This window comes from Schistocerca serialis, chromosome 8 (assembly GCF_023864345.2).
Source record: "Schistocerca serialis cubense isolate TAMUIC-IGC-003099 chromosome 8, iqSchSeri2.2, whole genome shotgun sequence".
Lineage (NCBI taxonomy): Eukaryota > Metazoa > Arthropoda > Insecta > Orthoptera > Acrididae > Schistocerca > Schistocerca serialis.
Genome location: NC_064645.1, coordinates 107,286,400 through 107,305,800, shown reverse-complemented (window position 1 = coordinate 107,305,800; position 19,401 = coordinate 107,286,400). Strand labels below are relative to the sequence as shown.

Genomic DNA, 19,401 nt, shown 5'->3' with positions numbered 1-19,401 from the left:
GACCTGTGCCCTTTTCCAATCCTTTGGAACGCTACGCTCTTCTAGAGACCTACGGTACACGGCTGCAAGAAGGGGGGCAAGTTCCTTCGCGAACTCTGGGTAAAATCGAACTGGTATCCCATCAGGTCCAGCGACCTTTCCTCTTTTGAGCGATTTTAGTTGTTTTTCATTTTAGAGATGCAGTCAACGTCATCGGTCTTCGGTCTTCTGACTGGTTTGATGCGGCCCGCCACGAAAACCACTCTTGTTCTAACCTTTCAATCTCTGCAGTTGCAACCGACGTCCAAGGTAATTTTATCATATCTCCATGCTCGTCGTCAAATACGTAAATATATGGTGTCTAGGAAACCTGCGTACTCGGTTCGCTACTCAAACAATTCAAACAAATCTTATTAATGAGTTCTATTACTAACTTTGAGAGTTACACAGACGTGTCGCAAGCAAAGGGCGACATACGAAATAATCAAGCTTCTTCAGTATAAACAATTCCAAGTCTGTGTTGCATAGAGTACATAAGCGGTGTGAACAGAGTTCACGCTGCTATACAAGTCGCAATTCCCGAAGCTACTATTCAATTGGGGCGTCGCCAGTCGGTCGCGACGCTTATGTCCCCTTCACATATGAGCCGCCGCTGTTGCGTTGTCGTCCTGCAGAGGGGTCGGTCAGCGTGCGATTGGCCGACGTCTTCTCACAGCCATCTCTTCCGTATCGCTCCCCACTGGCGTTCTGGCGCTTGAGTTTACGTCGTAACAAATTTGCTGGATGTATTCCAAGCTCTGGCTTCCTCTACAGTTTTTGCCCTCTACAACTCTCTCTAGTACCACGGCGGTTACTCCCAGATGTGTTAACATATGTCCTATCATCCTGTCCCTTCTTCTTGTCACTGTTTTCCACACATTTCTTAGCTCACCGATTCTGCGGAGAACCTCCTCATTCCGTACCTTATCAATCCACCTAATTTTCAACATTCTTTTGTAGAATCGCATCTCAAAGGCTTCGATTGTCTTGTTCCGGTTTTCCCACAGTCCATGTTTCACTACGCTACAATGTTCTCAGAAATTTCGTCTTCAAATTAAGAACTATGTTTGATACAAGCAGACTTCTCTTGGCCAGGAATGTCCATTTTGCCAGTGCTAGTCTGCTTTTTATATCCTCCTTGCTCCATTCGTCATGGTATATTTTGCTGCCTAGGTAGCAGAATTCCTTAACTGCATCTATAGTACTCTGTGATCACCAAAATTGACATTTTCTCGCTGTTCTCATTTCTGTTACTTCTCATTACTTTCATCTTTCTTCAATTTATTCTCAATTCACATTCTGTACTCATTAGGCTGTTCATTCCATTCACACATCCTGCAATTCTTCTTCACTTTCGCTGAGGATAGCAATGTAATCAGCGAATCTTATCTTTTCATACTGGATTTTAATCTCATTCTTGAATCTTTCTTTTATCTCCGTCATTGCTTCTTCGATGTATAGGGACGAAAGACTATAGCCCTGCTTTAAACCCTTTTTAATCCAAGGACTTCATTCTGGGTCTTCCAGTCTTATTTTTCGCTCGTAATTCTTGTACATATTGTATAGTACCCGTTTTTCCCTATAGCTTACCCTTAATTTTCTCAGAATTTCCAACCTCCTTCCTTCTCTCCAGGATCGTAAATGGAATCACGCCATGCTGCCACGTTTCAAGGTCAAGGAAGGGAGGGAGGCGAGGGAGCGCAGGGAAGGCCATTGACACCCCCCCCCCCCCCCCCCCGCCCTCATATGGTTCTGCAAATCTTGCGTGAAGCACCCTCCACCCTGACTGCACCCTCCCCCCACTTGGCAGCCTAGCCAAATATGACAACAAAAAATCTGCATTGTGAAAATATTTGTCAACTAAATTAGAACTAATGACTTCCAAAATCCATTTTACGTTGTCGAACGCTTTTTGCAGGTCGACAAATCCAATCATCGTGTTTTGATTTTTATTGACTCTTGGTTCCATTATCAACCCGCAAAGTCAGAACTGCCTCTCTGGTGCCTTTAATGGTTCAAATGGCTCTAAGAACTATGGGACTTAACATCTGAGGTCATCACTCCCCTAGACTTAGAACTACGTAAACCTCACTTAACCTAAGGACATCACACAAATCCATGCCCGAGGCAGGATTCGAACCTGCGACCGTAGCAGCAGCGCGGTTCCGGACTGAACCGCCTAGAACCGCTCGGCCACAGCGGCCGGCCTGGTGCCTTTATCTTTCCTAAAGCCAAACTAAGTGTCATCTAATAGATCCTTAATTTTCTTTTCCATTCTTCTGTATGTTATTCTTGTCAGCAACATGGATGCGATGAGCTATTAAACCGATTGTGCGATAATTCTCGCACTTGTCGGCTCTTGCTATCTTCGGAATTGTGTGGATGATGTTTTACCCAACGTCGGCTGGTATGTCGCCATTTTACACACCAACGTGTGTGATTCCGATACTGGATCCCCTATCTCTTCCCTGTCGACTCCTGTTTCTTCTTCTATCACGCCATCAGGCAAGTCTTCCCCCTCCTAGAAGCCTTCAACACTCTCTTTCCGCCTATTAGCTCTCTCTTCTGCATTTAAGTGGAATTCCCATTTCACTCGTAATGTTACCGCCCTTGCTTTTTATTTCACCAAAGGTTTTTTTGATTTTTCTATATACTGAATCTGCCCTTCTGACAATCATTCTTTTCCTATTTCTTCACATTTTTCATGCAGCCATTCTGCCATAACTTCCCTGCACTTCCTATTTATTTCGTTCCTGAGTGATTTCTATTTACGTATTCCTGAATTTTCACGAACATTTTTCTACTTCTTGCGCCGATCAACTGAAGTATTTCTCCTCTTATCCACGGTTTCTTCGCAGTTACCTATGTTTTTCTGTCCAATATCTCTGCCTCAGAGAATTTCAAGCACGTGTCTTCATTCCTTAGAACTCCCGCATCCACTTCCTTGCGCACTGATTCTTCCTGACTAATCCCTTAAACTGTAGCCAACTCGTCATCATTAATAAACTGTGTAGAGATGGGCAAACTCGTTCATCCTTGGGAACTAGTGCACTGCTGATCGTCCTTTTTTGGGAACCGTTCATTTTTACTCGTTCACCGTTCATTTGTGCTTGGTATATGGTTCTTATGAAAAACTGAAAACTAGTAGTGTAGGTGACTGAAGGATGGAGAGCACCAAGAGGGGGCACTTGCTGCCCCCCCTGGAGTGTAGAGTTTTTATTCGTTACAGAATCCTTACACACTTTTAGAAGTAATTTCTGTGATCCTGCAGAACCTCTCGTTTAGCCAACTGCAGCCTTGTGTGGCAGACTGCAGGGAAATAATATAGGGTGGCGCACGGAAAACCGGCCCCGATTACACACTGCTCGCCAATTACGGACGATGTGTTGCCCGTTACGAGCAGATACAACAAACAGACAAACATGTAATAATTAGGCAGTGAAGAAATAAAAATCTAATGCAAGCAACAACTGCGAAACAATTGATGACGATGTGTAGAGAGCTGGAGAAGAGAACATGAAAATCTCGCATGGGCTATATATAGCTCATGTAGTCTTGTAAACCTGTTTTTGGCTGTTTCCCAACTTAATAGACCACAAGTGTCTTGTATAAAATTCTTCGTTTCGACTTCCACTACATAGCTATTCTACGTTGTAAACAATAATCGTTTACACCCTATGTATACTTCACGTTGTCTCTGAGTACGTAGGCGAAGTAGAGACTTTATGGAAGCATAAAACGGAATGTGGTTTTCTCATACTTGCGTCACACGCTTAGCAAAAATTAGATTTTTATGTTGCATTATTAAAGCCAATGCAGCTATAATGATAATAATTAAGTTCGCAGTAATAAAGTTTTTGGTTTGAAAGCTCCTTCTGAACAAACGTTTTTGAGATAATAAGTAAATACGATTTTATGGCAATCTATGTCTTTTCAAATGGAGAGGCACCGCTTTTCCTACTGAGCCAAAATGACCCACTACCCACTTTTTTTTTTCAAATAAACCAAACTAGCAGGTAAAGCAAATTGGAAACAAACAAACTTAAAAATAATTAGAGCCTTCCAAAATGTAATGTTTTGTATATGAAAGATACACGAAAATCGGTTTATATGAATTTTCTTTCACTAAAAATGAAGCAAATTATTGTAAGTTAGTTTCTAAATCAAGTCGATGAAACCAAAAAATATACGAATAACAAAAAGACTTGCCTTGTTATAAGTATGTCTTCTGCTGTTCATCGATATAACGAAGTGAGCTGATATGCCCTTTTGTTACCTGAAAAGACGTACCTATTACATACAACGTAATTTTTATGTAATTAACGTAACTATAAAATACTTTTTGATTACCGGTCGTGGACGCTGAATAGCCACAACCAAGTGCAAGCACAGTTTGGAACACATATAAAACGGGCGAGCGCAGTGAACGAAACGAACAACTGGATACTGAACTAACTAGGAGCAGTCGCTAGTGGAACTGCAACATGTGGTCATGCGAAGAGCGCCGAGTGCGGCCGAGGGAGACCGAGACTGAGACGAGCAAACGAGGCTGGAACGAGAACTGCCGAAGTGACCGCCGCGACCGAAGTGAACAATGAACCGATCGTTCTTCGTTCCCGGGAACTATAAGTAGACCGCCGCGACCGAAGTGAACTACGAACCGATCGTTCCTCGTTCCCGGGAACTATAAGTAGATCGCCGCGACCGAAGTGAACTATGGACCGATCGTTCCTTGGAATTCGTTCCTCGGTTCTTTCGTTCTTCTTGGTGAACCGTTCCTTTGCACCCGTTCGTTCGCGAACTACCCATCTCTAAAACTGTGATCTTAGTCTGTATCTCCCGCTGTGTACGCCTTACAGTCCAATATCAGATTCTGGAAGCTCTGTCTGAGCATAATGTAATCCAACTGAAATCTTCCCGTATCTTCCGGGTTTTTCAAAGTGTGACTCCTCCTCTTGTGATTCTTGAACATAGTATTCGGTAACACTAACTGATATTTAGTGCAGAACTCAATTAGTCCTTCTACTCTATCGTTCCTACTACCAAGCCCATATTCACCCGTAACCCTTCCTTCTACTTCCTCCCCTACAACCGCATTCCAATCTTCCATGACTGTTGGATTTTCATCTCCCTGAACGTACTGAATTACCTATTCAGTATTCTCATATACTTCCTCTGTCTCTTCATTCTCTGCTTGCGATGTCGGCATGTATACCTGAACTATTGTTGTCGGTCTTGGTTTGCTATCGATTCTGATAAGAACAACCCTATCACTAAACTGTTCACAGTAACTCACTCTCTGCCCTACCTTCCTACTCATAACGAATCCCATTCCCGTTATACCATTTTCTGCTCCTGTTGATATTACCCTATATTTGTCTCACCAGGAATCCTTTTCTTTTTTCCATTTCACTTCACTGACCCCCACTATATGTAGATTGAGCCTCTGTATTTCCCTGTTCAGTTTTTCTAGCTTCCCTACCACGTTCAAACTTCAGACGTTCCACGCCCCGACTCGTAAAACGCTGCCCTTCCGTTGGTTATTTAATCTTTTTCTCATTATCACCTCCCACTTAGCAGTCCACTCCTGGAGATCCGAATGGGCGACTGGTCCGGGATATTTTTGCCAATCAATAAATCATCATGACATTTTTTCAATCACAGGCCACATTTCCTGAGGATACACATTATGTGTCTTTAAAGCATTGATTTCCATTGCCTTTTGCATCTCACGCCGTTGATGATTCTTCCGCATTTTATGGGCAGTTTCCCACTCTCATACCTAAAGGGTGACCTGAATCTCTGTCCGCTCCTCCGCCCTCTTTGACAAGGCCGTTGGCAGAAGATGAGTGACTTCTTATGCCAGAAGCCATCGACTGCCATTGCTGGTTTTTTTTTCAAAATTTTAGCATGGCGAGGTTTGAACTCTGGACTGAAGTTTTGATTATTAGGAAAAGACGCTACCCCTAGACTACCGTGTTGATAATCTACTTACTCGGCACATACTTCTACAGGACGCGATTTACAGTCTGACTAAATTTTGCCCGTAACTTCTCTACGCCGATTATACTGGAACCACCGAGCGAGGTGGCGCAGTGGTTAGCACACTGGACGCGCATTCGGGAGGACGACGGTTCAATCCCGCGTCCGGCCATCCTGATTTAGGTTTTCCGTGATTTCCCTAGATCACTTCAGGCAAATGCCGGGATGGTTCCTTCGAAAGGGCACGGCCGATTTCCTTCCCCATCCTTCCCTAATCCGAGCTTGTGCTCCATCTCTAATGACCTCGTTGTCGACGGAACGTTAAACACTACTCTCCTCCTCCTCCTTATACTGGAACCACATGATGTTCTTCATTGTCTAAATGGAATGCTTACAATCGCTTATCTGCTCTTTCTAGCGAAACTACTCTCCTAGCCTTCTTCATGCATTTATTAACCATTGTCACTACGATGACAGCACGATCTCTAATCCCTCTCTGTATACTGACACAGTCGGTAATGACAGACCTGTCTTTAGCTACGAGGTCTAAAATATTTCCATAGCGTATGGGCTGTCGAATTAGCTGCTCAAGACAGTTTCGGAAACCGTGTTCAAAAGTATTACCGCCTGCAATCAATCCGCAGACGTTCCAGTCTATAGGGTGGTCCATCGATCGTGACTCGCGCGAAATAAGAGTCAAACGAAAAAAGTACAAAGAACGAAACTTGTCTAGCTTGAAGGGGGAAACCAGATGGCGCTATGGTTGGCCCGCTAGATGGCGCTGCCATACGTCAAACGGATATCAACTGCGTTTTTTAAATTAGGAACCCCCATTTTTATTACATATTCGTGTAGTACGAAAAGAAATGTGAATGTTTTAGTTGCACCACTTTTTTCGCTTTATTTTAGATGGCGCTGTAATAGTCACAAACATATGGCTCTCAATTTTAGACGAACAGTTGGTAACAGGTAGGTTTTTTAAATTAAAATACAGAACGTAGGTACGTTTGAACATTTTATATCGGTTGTTCCAATGTGATACATGTACCTTTGTGAGCTTATCATTTCTGAGGACGCATGCTGTTACAGCGTGATTACCTGTAAATAGCACATTAATGCAATAAATGCTCAAAATGAAGCCCGTCAACTTCAGTGCATTTGGCAATACGTGTAACGACATTCCTCTCAACAGCGAGTAGTTCGCCTTCCGTAATGTTCGCACATGCATTGACAATGCGCTGAGCCGGCTGTTGGTGGCCGAGCGGTTCTAGGCGCTTCAGTCTGGAACCGCGCGACCGCTAGGGTCGCAGGTTCGAATCCTGCCTCGGCCATGGATGTGTGTGATGTCCTTAGGTTAGTTAGGTTTAAGTAGTTCTAAGTTCTAGGGGACTGATGACCTCAGATGTTAAGTCCCATAGTGCTCAGAGCCATTTGAACCATTTGAATCAATGCGCTGACGGATGTTGTCAGGCGTTGTCGGTGGATCATGATAGCAAATATCCTTCAAATTTTCCCACAGACAGATATCCGGGGACGTCAGATCCGGTGAACGTGCGGGCCATGGTATGGTGCTTCGACGACCAATCCACCTGTCATGAAATATGCTATTCAGTACCGCTTCAACCGCACGCGAGCTATGTGCCGGACATCCATCATGTTTGAAGTACATCGCCATTCTGTCATGCAGTGAAACATCTTGCAGTAACATCGGTAGAACATCACGTACGAAAACAGCATACATTGCACCATTTAGATTTCCATCGATAAAATGGGGGCCAATATCCTTCCTCCCATAATGCCGCACCATACATTAACCCGCCAAGGTAGCTGATGTTCCACTTGTCGCAGCCATCGTCGATTTTTCGTTGCCCAAAAGTGTATATTATGCCGGTTTACGTTACCGCTGTTGGTGAATGACGATTCGTCGCTAAATAGAACGCGTGAAAAAAATCTGTCATCGTCCCGTAATTTCTCTTGTGCCAGTGGCAGAACTGTACACGACGTTCAATGTCGTCGCCATGCAATTCCTGGTGCATAGAAATATGGTACGGGTACAATCGATGTTGATGTAGCATTCTCAACACCGACGTTTTTGAGATTCACGATTCTCGCACAATTTGGGCATCATAATTTGTTGCAGGTCGTGGTTGACGTTTCACATGTGGCTGAACACTTCCTGTTTCCTTAAATAACGTAACTATCCGGTGAACGGTCCGGACTCTTGGATGATGTCGTCCAGGATACAGAGCAGCATACATAGCACACGCCCGCTGGGCATGTTGATCACAATAGCCGTACGTCAACACGATATCGGCCTCTTCCGCAATTAGTAAACGGTCCATTTTAACACGGGTAATGTATCCCGAAGCAAATACCGCCCACACTGACGGAATGTTGCGAGATACCACATACTTATACGTTTGAAACTATTACAGCGCCATCTATCACAAAGGGAAAAAAGTGTTCCAACTAAATCATTCATATTTCTTTACGTACTACACGAATATGTCATAGAAAATGGGGGTTCCTATTTTTAAAAACGCAGTTGATATCTGTTTGACCTATGGCAGCGCCATCTAGCGGGCCAACCATAGCACCATCTGGTTTCCCCCTTCAAGCTAGACGAGTTTCGTTCTTTGTAGTTTTTTCGTTTGATGCTTATTTCGTGAGATATTTGGCCCGGTCACTATCAATAGACCACCGAGTATACTCGGTAGGTTAAAGTCGCCTCAAACTATATTGCATAATCTGGGTATTTCTGAGCTACTGAGTGTAGATTTTCTTTGAATGATTCTAGAACTGTTGTGGCAGAATCAAGTGGCTGGTAAAAACATCCGATAATTAACTTGAGTTCGCCTAGAGCTGTTCCACGCGTACAAATAACTTCGTAGTCAGATTTAGTTTAGACATCGATAGACACAATATTTTTGTCGACTGCAATGACCTTTCCCCCACCTATGGCGTCTATCTGTCTTTTCGCTATACGCTCCACGACCCACTAAATACTTCAATTTTCCTATTTATGGTTGTTCCAGGAACAATATTGTGCCTACTTTGTAAGTAGTATAATTTCGCTCTCTGTGTACTTTTTGGCAAACGTTCATCAGAGGACTTCAGACTACTGCCAACCTTAAAAAGACCCCACGTGCACACCACAAGTACTCTGCTACCCGATTAGCTGCTTTCTTAGTGTAGTGCACCCATGATCTATCTACAAGAGTCCTATAATTATTTGAGCTATAGCGCAGGTTCACGAATCTGCAGCCAAGGCTATCACAGAATCGACGGAGTCTTCGTTTGAGACCCTCCTCTCATCTCCAGACCAATGGACCCTTTTCAGTTCTGGGAACGATGCCACGAATTGCAAGCTCTGCTCGAGTCCTGAGCGCGAGGCCAGCAGCCTTTGTCACCTCCGCCAGGCGCCTGTATGAACTGAGGATCGCTTCAGATCCCAAGCGACAGCCGTTGTTGGTGCTGACGTGGTCCACATCTTGCAGACGACTGCACCCTGCAAGCTCGATAGTCGCAGTCAAGGCCTCCTCCACATCTCAGATGAGGCCGCCTGGTAGATACACACATTGCACATTCAAACTAGAGCTGTCACTAAAATTACGATATATCGATATTTTCTCCAATAAGTATCGATACGTACTGATGGGACTTTTTCACACAATATATACGCTACCGGCCATTAAAATTGCTACACCATGAGGAAATGCAGATGATAAACGGATATTCATTGTTGTTGTTGTTATGGTCTTCAGTCCTGAGACTACTTTGATGCAGCTCTCCATGCTACTCTATCCTGTGCAAGCTTCTTCATCTCCCAGTATTCATTGGACAAATATATTATACTAGAACTGACATGTGATTACATTTTCACGCAGTTTGGGTGCATAGATCCTGAGGAATCAGTACCCAGAACAACCACCTTTGGCCGTAATAATGCCCTTGAAACGCCTGGGTATTGAGTCAAACAGAGCTTGGATGGCGTGTACAGGTACAGCTGCCCATGCACGATACCACAGTTCAACAAGAGTAGTGACTGGCGTATTGTGACGAGCCAGTTGCTCGGCCTCCATTTACCAGACGTTTTCAATTGGTGAGAGATCTGGAGAATGTGCTGGCCAGGGCAGCAGTCGAACATTTGCTGTATCCAGAAAGGCCCGTACAGGACCTGCAACATGCGGTCGTGCATTATCCTGCTGAAATGTAGGGTTTCGCAAGGATCGAATGAAGGGTAGAGCCACGGGTCTTAACACTGTTCAAAGTGCCGTCAATGCGAACAAGAGGTGACCGAGACGTGTAACCAATGACACCCCATACCATCACGCCGGGTGATACGCCAGTATGGCGATGACGAATACACTCTTCCAATGTGCGTTCATTGCGATGTCGCCAAACACTGATGCGACCATCATAATGCTGTAAACAGAACCTGGATTCATCCGAAAAAATAACGTTTTGCCATTCGTGCACCCGGGTTCGTCGTTGAGTACACCATCGCTGGCGCTCCTGTCTGCGATGCAGCGTCGAGGATAACCGCAGCCGTGGTCTCCGAGCTGATAGTCCATGCTGCTGCAAACGTCGTCGAACTGTTCGTGCAGATGGTTGTTGTCTTCCAAATGTCCCCATCTGTTGACTCAGGAATCGAGACGTGGCTGCACCATCGGTTACAGCCATGCAGATAAGATGCCTGTCATCTCACTGCTAGTGATACGAGGCCGTTGGGATCCAGCGCGGCGTTCCGTATTACCCTCCTGAACCTATATTCTGCTAACAGTCATTGTATCTCGACCGACGCGAGCACCAACGTCGCGATACGATAAACCGCAATCGCGATAGGCTACAATCCGACATTTATCAAAGTCGGAAACGTAATGGTACACATTTCTCCTCCTTACACGAGGCATCACAACGTTTCACCAGGCAACGCCGATCAACTGCTGTTTGTGTATGAGAAATCTGTTGGAAACTTTTCTCATGTCAGCACGTTGTATGAGTCGCCACCGGCGCCAACCTTGTGTGAATGCTCTGAAAAGCTAATCATTTGCATATCACAGCATCTTCTTCCTGTCGGTTAAATTTTGCGTCTGTAGCACATCATCTTCGTGGTGTAGCAATTTTAATGGCCAGTAGTGTAGATGTCCAATTGGCAGTATCAAGTGCCGTTATTTTTACATTATATTATATTTTTTTGCAGTTTTCTGGCTGGCCGCTGTGGCCGAGCGTTTCTAGGCGCTTCAGCCCGGAACCGTGCGCAGCTGCTACGGTCACAGGTTCGAATCCTGCCTCGGGCATGGTTGTGTGTGATGTCCTTAGGTTAGTTAGGGGACTGATGACCTCAGAAGTTAAGTCCCATAGTGCTTAGAGCCATTTGAACCATTTTGAAATTTTCGGTAAATATATGAAATTGTCCTTTTGAAACTGTTGCGGGACATTACATTCACTGTGTGAAGGAGTCTTACTACTTTTTGGTCTCTCATGACATCCAATATTTCTGTTTGACGGTGTGAAGCAAGTACAGGTGACACGAAGAAGTAGTCCGTTTGCGCTGGAGATTGGAGGTGTGAATGGAATAATAAGATTTTCGATTTGAAGAAACAGCACGCAAATTGGGTTAAACAACAATATTTAACCCAAGTATTGTGCTTTTCCTTCGCATCGGCATTCTTCAAAAACAGTTGCTGAAAACGATGACCATAATCACAATGAAAGGCTGGGGTTTTGCAGTGGGCGGAGATTTAAGAGGGGATGTGCTGGCGTAAGAGGTGCTGGGCGTTAACAACAGAAACTACACGTTTAGCTTCACCAAACAATTTTGATGTACAACTGCTAGGTCGCTGGCGTTTGCAGAAACGGAAAAAAAAGAAAACAGGGAAAGCGGCATGAAGTGTTCCAGATAAATCCGATATGTGACAATACGGAACGACGGATCCATCGGACACCTTTCATTGTGCCACTTACATGCAGCTACCATTGTTAGAAAAGTGGATATCGCCAAGTGTGACCATGCGACATTTTGCTTTCAAATCTTGCTGTAAGATGGATAAGCAGGCAGTTGATGTTCAGAATATCTAATAATAACTCAATACTTAAATATACAGATCTAAAGTCGGAATATACACTCATGGAAATGGAAAAAAGAACACATTGACACCGGTGTGTCAGACCCACCATACTTGCTCCGGACACTGCGAGAGGGCTGTACAAGCAATGATCACACGCACGGCACAGCGGACACACCAGGAACCGCGGTGTTGGCCGTCGAATGGCGCTAGCTGCGCAGCATTTGTGCACCGCCGCCGTCAGTGTCAGCCAGTTTGCCGTGGCATACGGAGCTCCATCGCAGTCTTTAACACTGGTAGCATGCCGCGACAGCGTGGACGTGAACCATATGTGCAGTTGACGGACTTTGAGCGAGGGCGTATAGTGGGCATGCGGGAGGCCGGGTGGACGTACCGCCGAATTGCTCAACACGTGGGGCGTGAGGTCTCCACAGTACATCGATGTTGTCGCCAGTGGTCGGCGGAAGGTGCACGTGCCCGTCGACCTGGGACCGGACCGCAGTGACGCACGGATGCACGCCAAGATCGTAGGATCCTACGCAGTGCCGTAGGGGACCGCACCGCCACTTCCCAGCAAATTAGGGACACTGTTGCTCCTGGGGTATCGGCGAGGACCATTCGCAACCGTCTCCATGAAGCTGGGCTACGGTCCCGCACACCGTCAGGCCGTCTTCCGCTCACGCCCCAACATCGTGCAGCCCGCCTCCAGTGGTGTCGCGACAGGCGTGAATGGAGGGACGAATGGAGACGTGTCGTCTTCAGCGATGAGAGTCGCTTCTGCCTTGGTGCCAATGATGGTCGTATGCGTGTTTGGCGCCATGCAGGTGAGCGCCACAATCAGGACTGCATACGACCGAGGCACACAGGGCCAACACCCGGCATCATGGTGTGGGGAGCGATCTCCTACACTGGCCGTACACCACTGGTGATCGTCGAGGGGACACTGAATAGTGCACGGTACATCCAAACCGTCATCGAACCCATCGTTCTACCATTCCTAGACCGGCAAGGGAACTTGCTGTTCCAACAGGACAATGCACGTCCGCATGTATCCCGTGCCACCCAACGTGCTCTAGAAGGTGTAAGTCAACTACCCTGGCCAGCAAGATCTCCGGATCTGTCCCCCATTGAGCATGTTTGGGACTGGATGAAGCGTCGTCTCACGCGGTCTGCACGTCCAGCACGAACGCTGGTCCAACTGAGGCGCCAGGTGGAAATGGCATGGCAAGCCGTTCCACAGGACTACATCCAGCATCTCTACGATCGTCTCCATGGGAGAATAGTAGCCTGCATTGCTGCGAAAGGTGGATATACACTGTACTAGTGCCGACATTGTGCATGCTCTGTTGCCTGTGTCTATGTGCCTGTGGTTCTGTCAGTGTGATCATGTGATGTATCTGACCCCAGGAATGTGTCAATAAAGTTTCCCCTTCCTGGGACAATGAATTCACGGTGTTCTTATTTCAATTTCCAGGAGTGTAGTTAAAATTTGCAGCCGATATTTTAGTAGGCCTGGACGTAGGTACTATTTTTATTTTTATATCGATCTTTCTCTCGATGTATCGAGGGCCGTTATGGTACATTTTTAAAAATCGATATATCGGATTCCCATGTTTTTCAAATCATCAACAGTCCTAGTTCAAACACATCTTGCTATAAGGCGCTAGTGCTAGTGGTGTACAAGTCTCCTTACGCCACGTTTCAGCAGACATCATATTAACTTCTGTCTGCCTACTTAGCTGGGTGGTAACGTGCTTTCCTCCCGTGCAGCGGACCCGGGTTCGATTCCTGGCCGGGTTGGAGATTTTCTCCGCTTGTGGACTGGGTATTGTATTGTCCTCATCATCGTTCCAGCCTCCTCATAATTCCATCATCATCATCGGCACGGCAAGTCATCCAATGCGGCTTCGACTGAAATAAGACTTGCTCTTGTCGGCCGAACTCGAATGGGATAATGATGATTATGATGATGATGATGATTTGATTTGTGGGGCTCTCAAATGCACGGCTATCAGCGCCCGTACAAATTCCCAGCTCAGTCCAATCTCGCCACTTTCATGAATGATAATGAAATGATGGGGACAACACAAACACCCAGTCATCTCGAGGCAGGTGAAAATCCCTGACGCCGCCGGGAATCGAACCCGAGACCCCGTAGCTCGGAAAGCGAGAACGCGACCGCGAGGTCACGAGCTACGGACCCCGAATGGGACCTCCCGGCCAACAATGCTATACGATCTTTCATTTTATCTTATATTCTGAAAAGAGCAGAGCTGTAAATCAGAACTGGGAAAAACCATGTACGTAAACTGGTGAGGAGACAAATAAAGTAAACGTTTTAAAACTTCTTATGCTGCCTGGACTGCAGGATAGCCTCGAATATTTTAATGTGCTGCAGGATGGCCCATTCAGTTATCAACTGACTACATTTATTCTCATAATTTACTAAATAAGAGATGGCTACTTCGTCGGCGAATGGAATATTTCGGCATGTTGCGTGACTGGTCTGTCACAACTTGTACTAACTGTTCGAATGTCAACTGAGTGCACGAAGCTCAGGGAGTGCTGTAACATTGCATCTGATTGCGACGAGGCCGTGTGTGCCTAAATTCTGAGACATTCCAGCTCTGACGTCATACTGTCACTGGGCTTTGCTCACGCCACCGTTTCAAGCGCGCGCTGCAAGCGCTTCGATTTGAAGGAAGCAACCGCCGCCGGAACTAGCAACCAAGAACAACAGATTGACAAGATTATTTGTCGACTCTCGCGGACTTCAAAAACGGACTGACAGAACACGGTGCAAAATATCACTCTGGTAAACCACACCATATAACCATATACAGACAATAAACTGAAAAAAATATGTTTTCCTGAATTTCGATATTTTAAGACCTGTGTCTACTGGGTACCCTAACGTTTTAATTTCGTATGGGAGTTCCAACTGCGAAGATTGGAGATGCAAAAATTAAAAGACCGATAACTTTAGTTAATAGAAAGATGATCAGAAATTTGCAGATATCGATGATTTCAGAAAAACAGTCGATGTCTGCTACATTATTTGGATTTTTCCATTTGTTTAAGAGATGTAGATGGAAAACGTATTCGAATTATTTGACCTGCGCATTCTGGCTCTGTGTTTTAAAGAATACTGCAAACACAATGTTCTTTCGTGTTACATGGCCTGACTGAAGGTAATTATAAGTTCACGAATATTAATGTAACTAACGGAAGGCATCAGTTAGATTCTGACAAAGAATATTTCTATTCTAGTTATCACACTCACGAAGTACTGTTAAATTTGCTTTTGGAATGATGTATTCTAAATAGAGAAAATAGGTAGAAACAAAATTCTGTAGATATGACCGACGATACTGTGAAATGCATTGAATTGCAGCTCTATCTTTTCTCAACATTATTCCAAAACTTTGAACATATATCGATTGACGCTTGTCGTTGGTTTTTCATTAGAACTGAGAAAGAAATCTAGAATAAGAACACTAATTACTGACGAGCAACGCAACCTGAGAAAATATTAGCATTTACACTCTGGTAATTATCAGCTGGAAACATTTACGATAGTAATTGTTTTGCGTTTCAATAGGTGCTATATCTGAGACCCTTTCTGATGTCTGAAACACTTTAAGGACTCTGTCAAAAGTACGGATACATATGGCAATGTCATTTTTATTCTTAATGAAATGTGAAGTACACCCACGACTTAACATAATCTTCGTCATAGTCTATAAAAGGGCAGAGAGCGTGGTTCTGAGTAAACTATTTTTCTAATTTATCATAAAAAAGGTCTCTTACCTAGCAATCATACATCAGCCGTGTAATTACAGCTACCAGGGAGAACGATCAAGTCTTTCGTAATAGATATACAGGGTGCATCAGAAAGAATCATCCGGTTTGACACGTCTATACTTTTGAAAATGATAAACATATACAACGAATTTTGTTTTTTGATGAATGGGAAATTCAAAAAGTTTTTTTCATACCTTTTCATAGGTGTTCAACATGCCCCTTTGAGATGCATGGCATATGTCAATGCGGTATTCAAATTGCTTCCACACTGCAGAGAGCATGTCTTGAGTTACAGCTCCCACAGCTGCTGTTATGTGATCTCTTCAGTTAATTCATTGTTGTTGGTAACGGAGGCACATAAACAGAGTGTTTTATAAACCACCACAAAAAATTATCACATACAGTCAGGTCCGCTGACCTTGGAGGCCAGTAATATAAGGCTGAAATATTTGGTCCAGTGCGACCGATCCATCGTTCAGTAATCCATTTATTTAAAAATTCCCACACTTCCAGACGCCAGTGTGGCTGTGCCCCAGCTGTTGGTAAATGAAATCGTTCGAATGAGTCTCCAACTGTGGGAAATGAAATTTCTCAAGCATATCGAGAAATATGCTTCCTGTAACAGTGTTCTCCGCAAAGAAAAATGGACCGTACACCTTTTCACATGAAACTCCACAAAACACAGTAAATTTTGGAGAGTCCCTCTCATGTTGTATATAACTTCATGTGGTTGTTCCGTACCCCATATTTTCATATTATGACGGTTCACCTTTCCATTTAAATGGAATGTTGCCTCGTCACTAAACACTAAACGTGGAAGAAAACTGTCATCCTCCATCTTGCCAAGAACTCCACACGTTGTTGTTTGTCACCTTCATGAAGAGCTTGCAGTAGCTGAATTTTGAATGGTTTCATGTGTAAAAGTCGACTCAACACACCCCAGACAGACATCGGGACATGATGAGCTGTCGAGCTGCACAGCGAACGGATTTCTGCGGACTCCTTGTGAAACAATGGCGGATGCGTTCTGCGTCTGTATCAGAAACTCGGGGTCGGCCCGGCGATTTGCCTTTACACAAACAACCTGTTTCCTGGAATCGTTCATGCCATCGTTTAATGCTCTGTGTTGTAGGAGGATTCACATCATACTTAGTACGAAAGTCACGCTGAACAATTATTACTGACCCGCACTGCGCAAAACGTAGAACACAAAACGGTTTCTGTTGTCCCGCCATCACTTTTTTACCAGAACTGAAGTCGGCACACACTGCTGCTACCTAGCGGGAATCATGTAAAACTCAAGAGTTTGTTCTTCTTCACGCGCTCATCTCAAAGAACATAATAGTTATGATTTTTTTTTTAAATCGGATGATTCTTTTTGATTCACCCTGCAGATTCGCACTTGATTACTTTAAAGGAAATCTAATCTGCTTTTCCTTTTCAATAAAAAGAAATACAAAGCTGGTGGTTATTTTTTCTGTTCCCGCATGATACAAGCATCTATTATTATCGTCTTTCTCACGTCGCCAGTCTGGCGTTTGAACGCTTCGACAGTTTTCTGTTAGCCATATTCTTTTTCCTTCAGCACTTGTCCTGTGTATCTTTTGGATCCCAGAGGCACTTATACCTAAATTCTTGCACCACTCCATCACTCACGCAGCTCATGTCAACAACAGAAGTAGACGAGGTAGCAGACTTAAGCTTTCTGTACTGCTAGCGCCGAAGTTGAGAGGACGCCAACTTCCTATGGTGGTTCGCCGAAAAACCGACAACCAGAGGAGCACGACCGAATGTTAACGGAACACGACCGACTGCATTTCGCTGGCGCTCGCCTACCGTAACCAGAACGAATGGTCGTTCCCGATGTTCGTTCACTTGTACACTACTGGCCATTAAAATTGCGACACCAAGAAGAAATGCAGATGATAAACGAGTATTCATTGCACAAATATATTATACTAGAACTGACTTGTGATTACATTTTCACGCAATTTGGGTGCATAGATCCTAGGAAATCAGTACCCAGAACAACCACCTCAGGCCGTAATAATGGCCTTGATACGCCTGGGCATTGAGTCAAACAGATCTTGGATTGGGTGCACAGGTACAGCTGCCCATGCAGATTCAACACGATACCACAGTTCATCGGTTACAGCCATGCGGATAAGATGCATGTCATCTCGACTGCTAGTGATAGGAGACCGTTGGGATCCAGCACGGCGTTCCGTATTACCCTCCCGATCTCACCGATTTCATATTCTGCTAACTCATTGGATCTCGACCAATGCGAGCAGCAATGTCGCGATACAATAAACCGCTATCGCGATAGGCCACAATCCGACCTTTATCAAAGTCGGGAGCGTGATGGTGCGCATTTCTCCTCCTTACACGAGGCATCAAAAAAACGTTTCACCAGGCAACGCCGGTCAACTGCTGTTTGTGTATGAGTAATCGGTTGGAAACTTTCCTCGTGTCAGCACGTTACAGGTGTCGCCACCGGCGCCAACCTTGTGTGAATGCTCTGAAAAGCTAATCATTTGCATATCACAGTATCTTCTTCTTGCCGGTTAAATTTCGCGTCTGTCGCACGTAATCTTCGTGGTGTAGCAATTTTAATGGCCAGTAGTGTATTCCCTCCAGCGTAAGCCAAGTTTAAGAGACACACACTCCATGTCCAGTAGTAAAGGAATACGTAGGTGACGCCACAATTGAGCACTGTGTGCGCGTCCCATGTTGCAGGTGCGCATGCTGGAACTGGAGTGCCACTCGGAGGAGAGTATGAAGGAGTCGCACCGCAAGGCGATGCAGGACCTGTTGCGGAGGCTGTCGGCGGCGCTGGGCATCGACTACTCGGACACTACGCCCTCCTCGCCAGACAGCCTCATCCACAAGGCTGCCGAGCTGGTGCAGGTACTGCTCAGACTCTGCTCACTGTATAGCAAGGTCGCCACCGTACGTATCCGCAAGAGGAGGGGTCCTGGGCTCTGGCGTTCAGATCTTTTATTCCTCACAGAACTCACGAGCATTTTTGGAAATAACTGTCTGCGAAGCTGTTAAACCGCTGATTTAGCATTGCCGACTGCAATAGGGTACGTTGATTTTTTTCTTTACATTCTTTCCTATTTTTATTTCATCCCCCTCGCCCCACGGATTGGGGTTGGGGAGGGGGGAGAAAGGAGATTTAGAAGATAAGAGGCTGATTTATTGGTTCATTAAAACGTTTACACAGATGAATGAAGTGATTAGTTCATGTAGACAGTAAGGGGTAGAGGTACAATGAGATTTGTAGGATTTTGATTGGAGTATCCAATGGTTTTATGTGTATGTATGTTTGGTTGAGAGATTTTGGAGGGCGTTGAGGTAAGAAATTCCGATCCAAGCCTAAAGATGTGGGTAGAAGGAGTGGTGACGACGGGAGCACTGAAAAGGAGGAGGCTCTGTCAGATCGGTTCCTTGGATGTATGTTGTTGTTGTGGTCTTCAGTCCTGAGACTGGTTTGATGCAGCTCTCCATGCTGCTCTATCCTGTG

At 45.0% G+C, this 19,401-nt stretch overlaps 1 protein-coding gene across 1 annotated transcript in view; it reads left to right on the top strand.

Moving 5' to 3' along the window:
• LOC126416583 (coiled-coil domain-containing protein 170) overlaps nt 1–19,401 on the top strand; it is a 320,658-nt gene that overhangs the window by 110,028 nt on the left and 191,229 nt on the right. Inside the window, exon 4 of the mRNA XM_050084335.1 lies at nt 18,612–18,782. Within this exon, the coding sequence (XP_049940292.1) occupies nt 18,612–18,782 (171 nt within the window). The remainder of the gene's footprint in view (nt 1–18,611; nt 18,783–19,401) is intronic.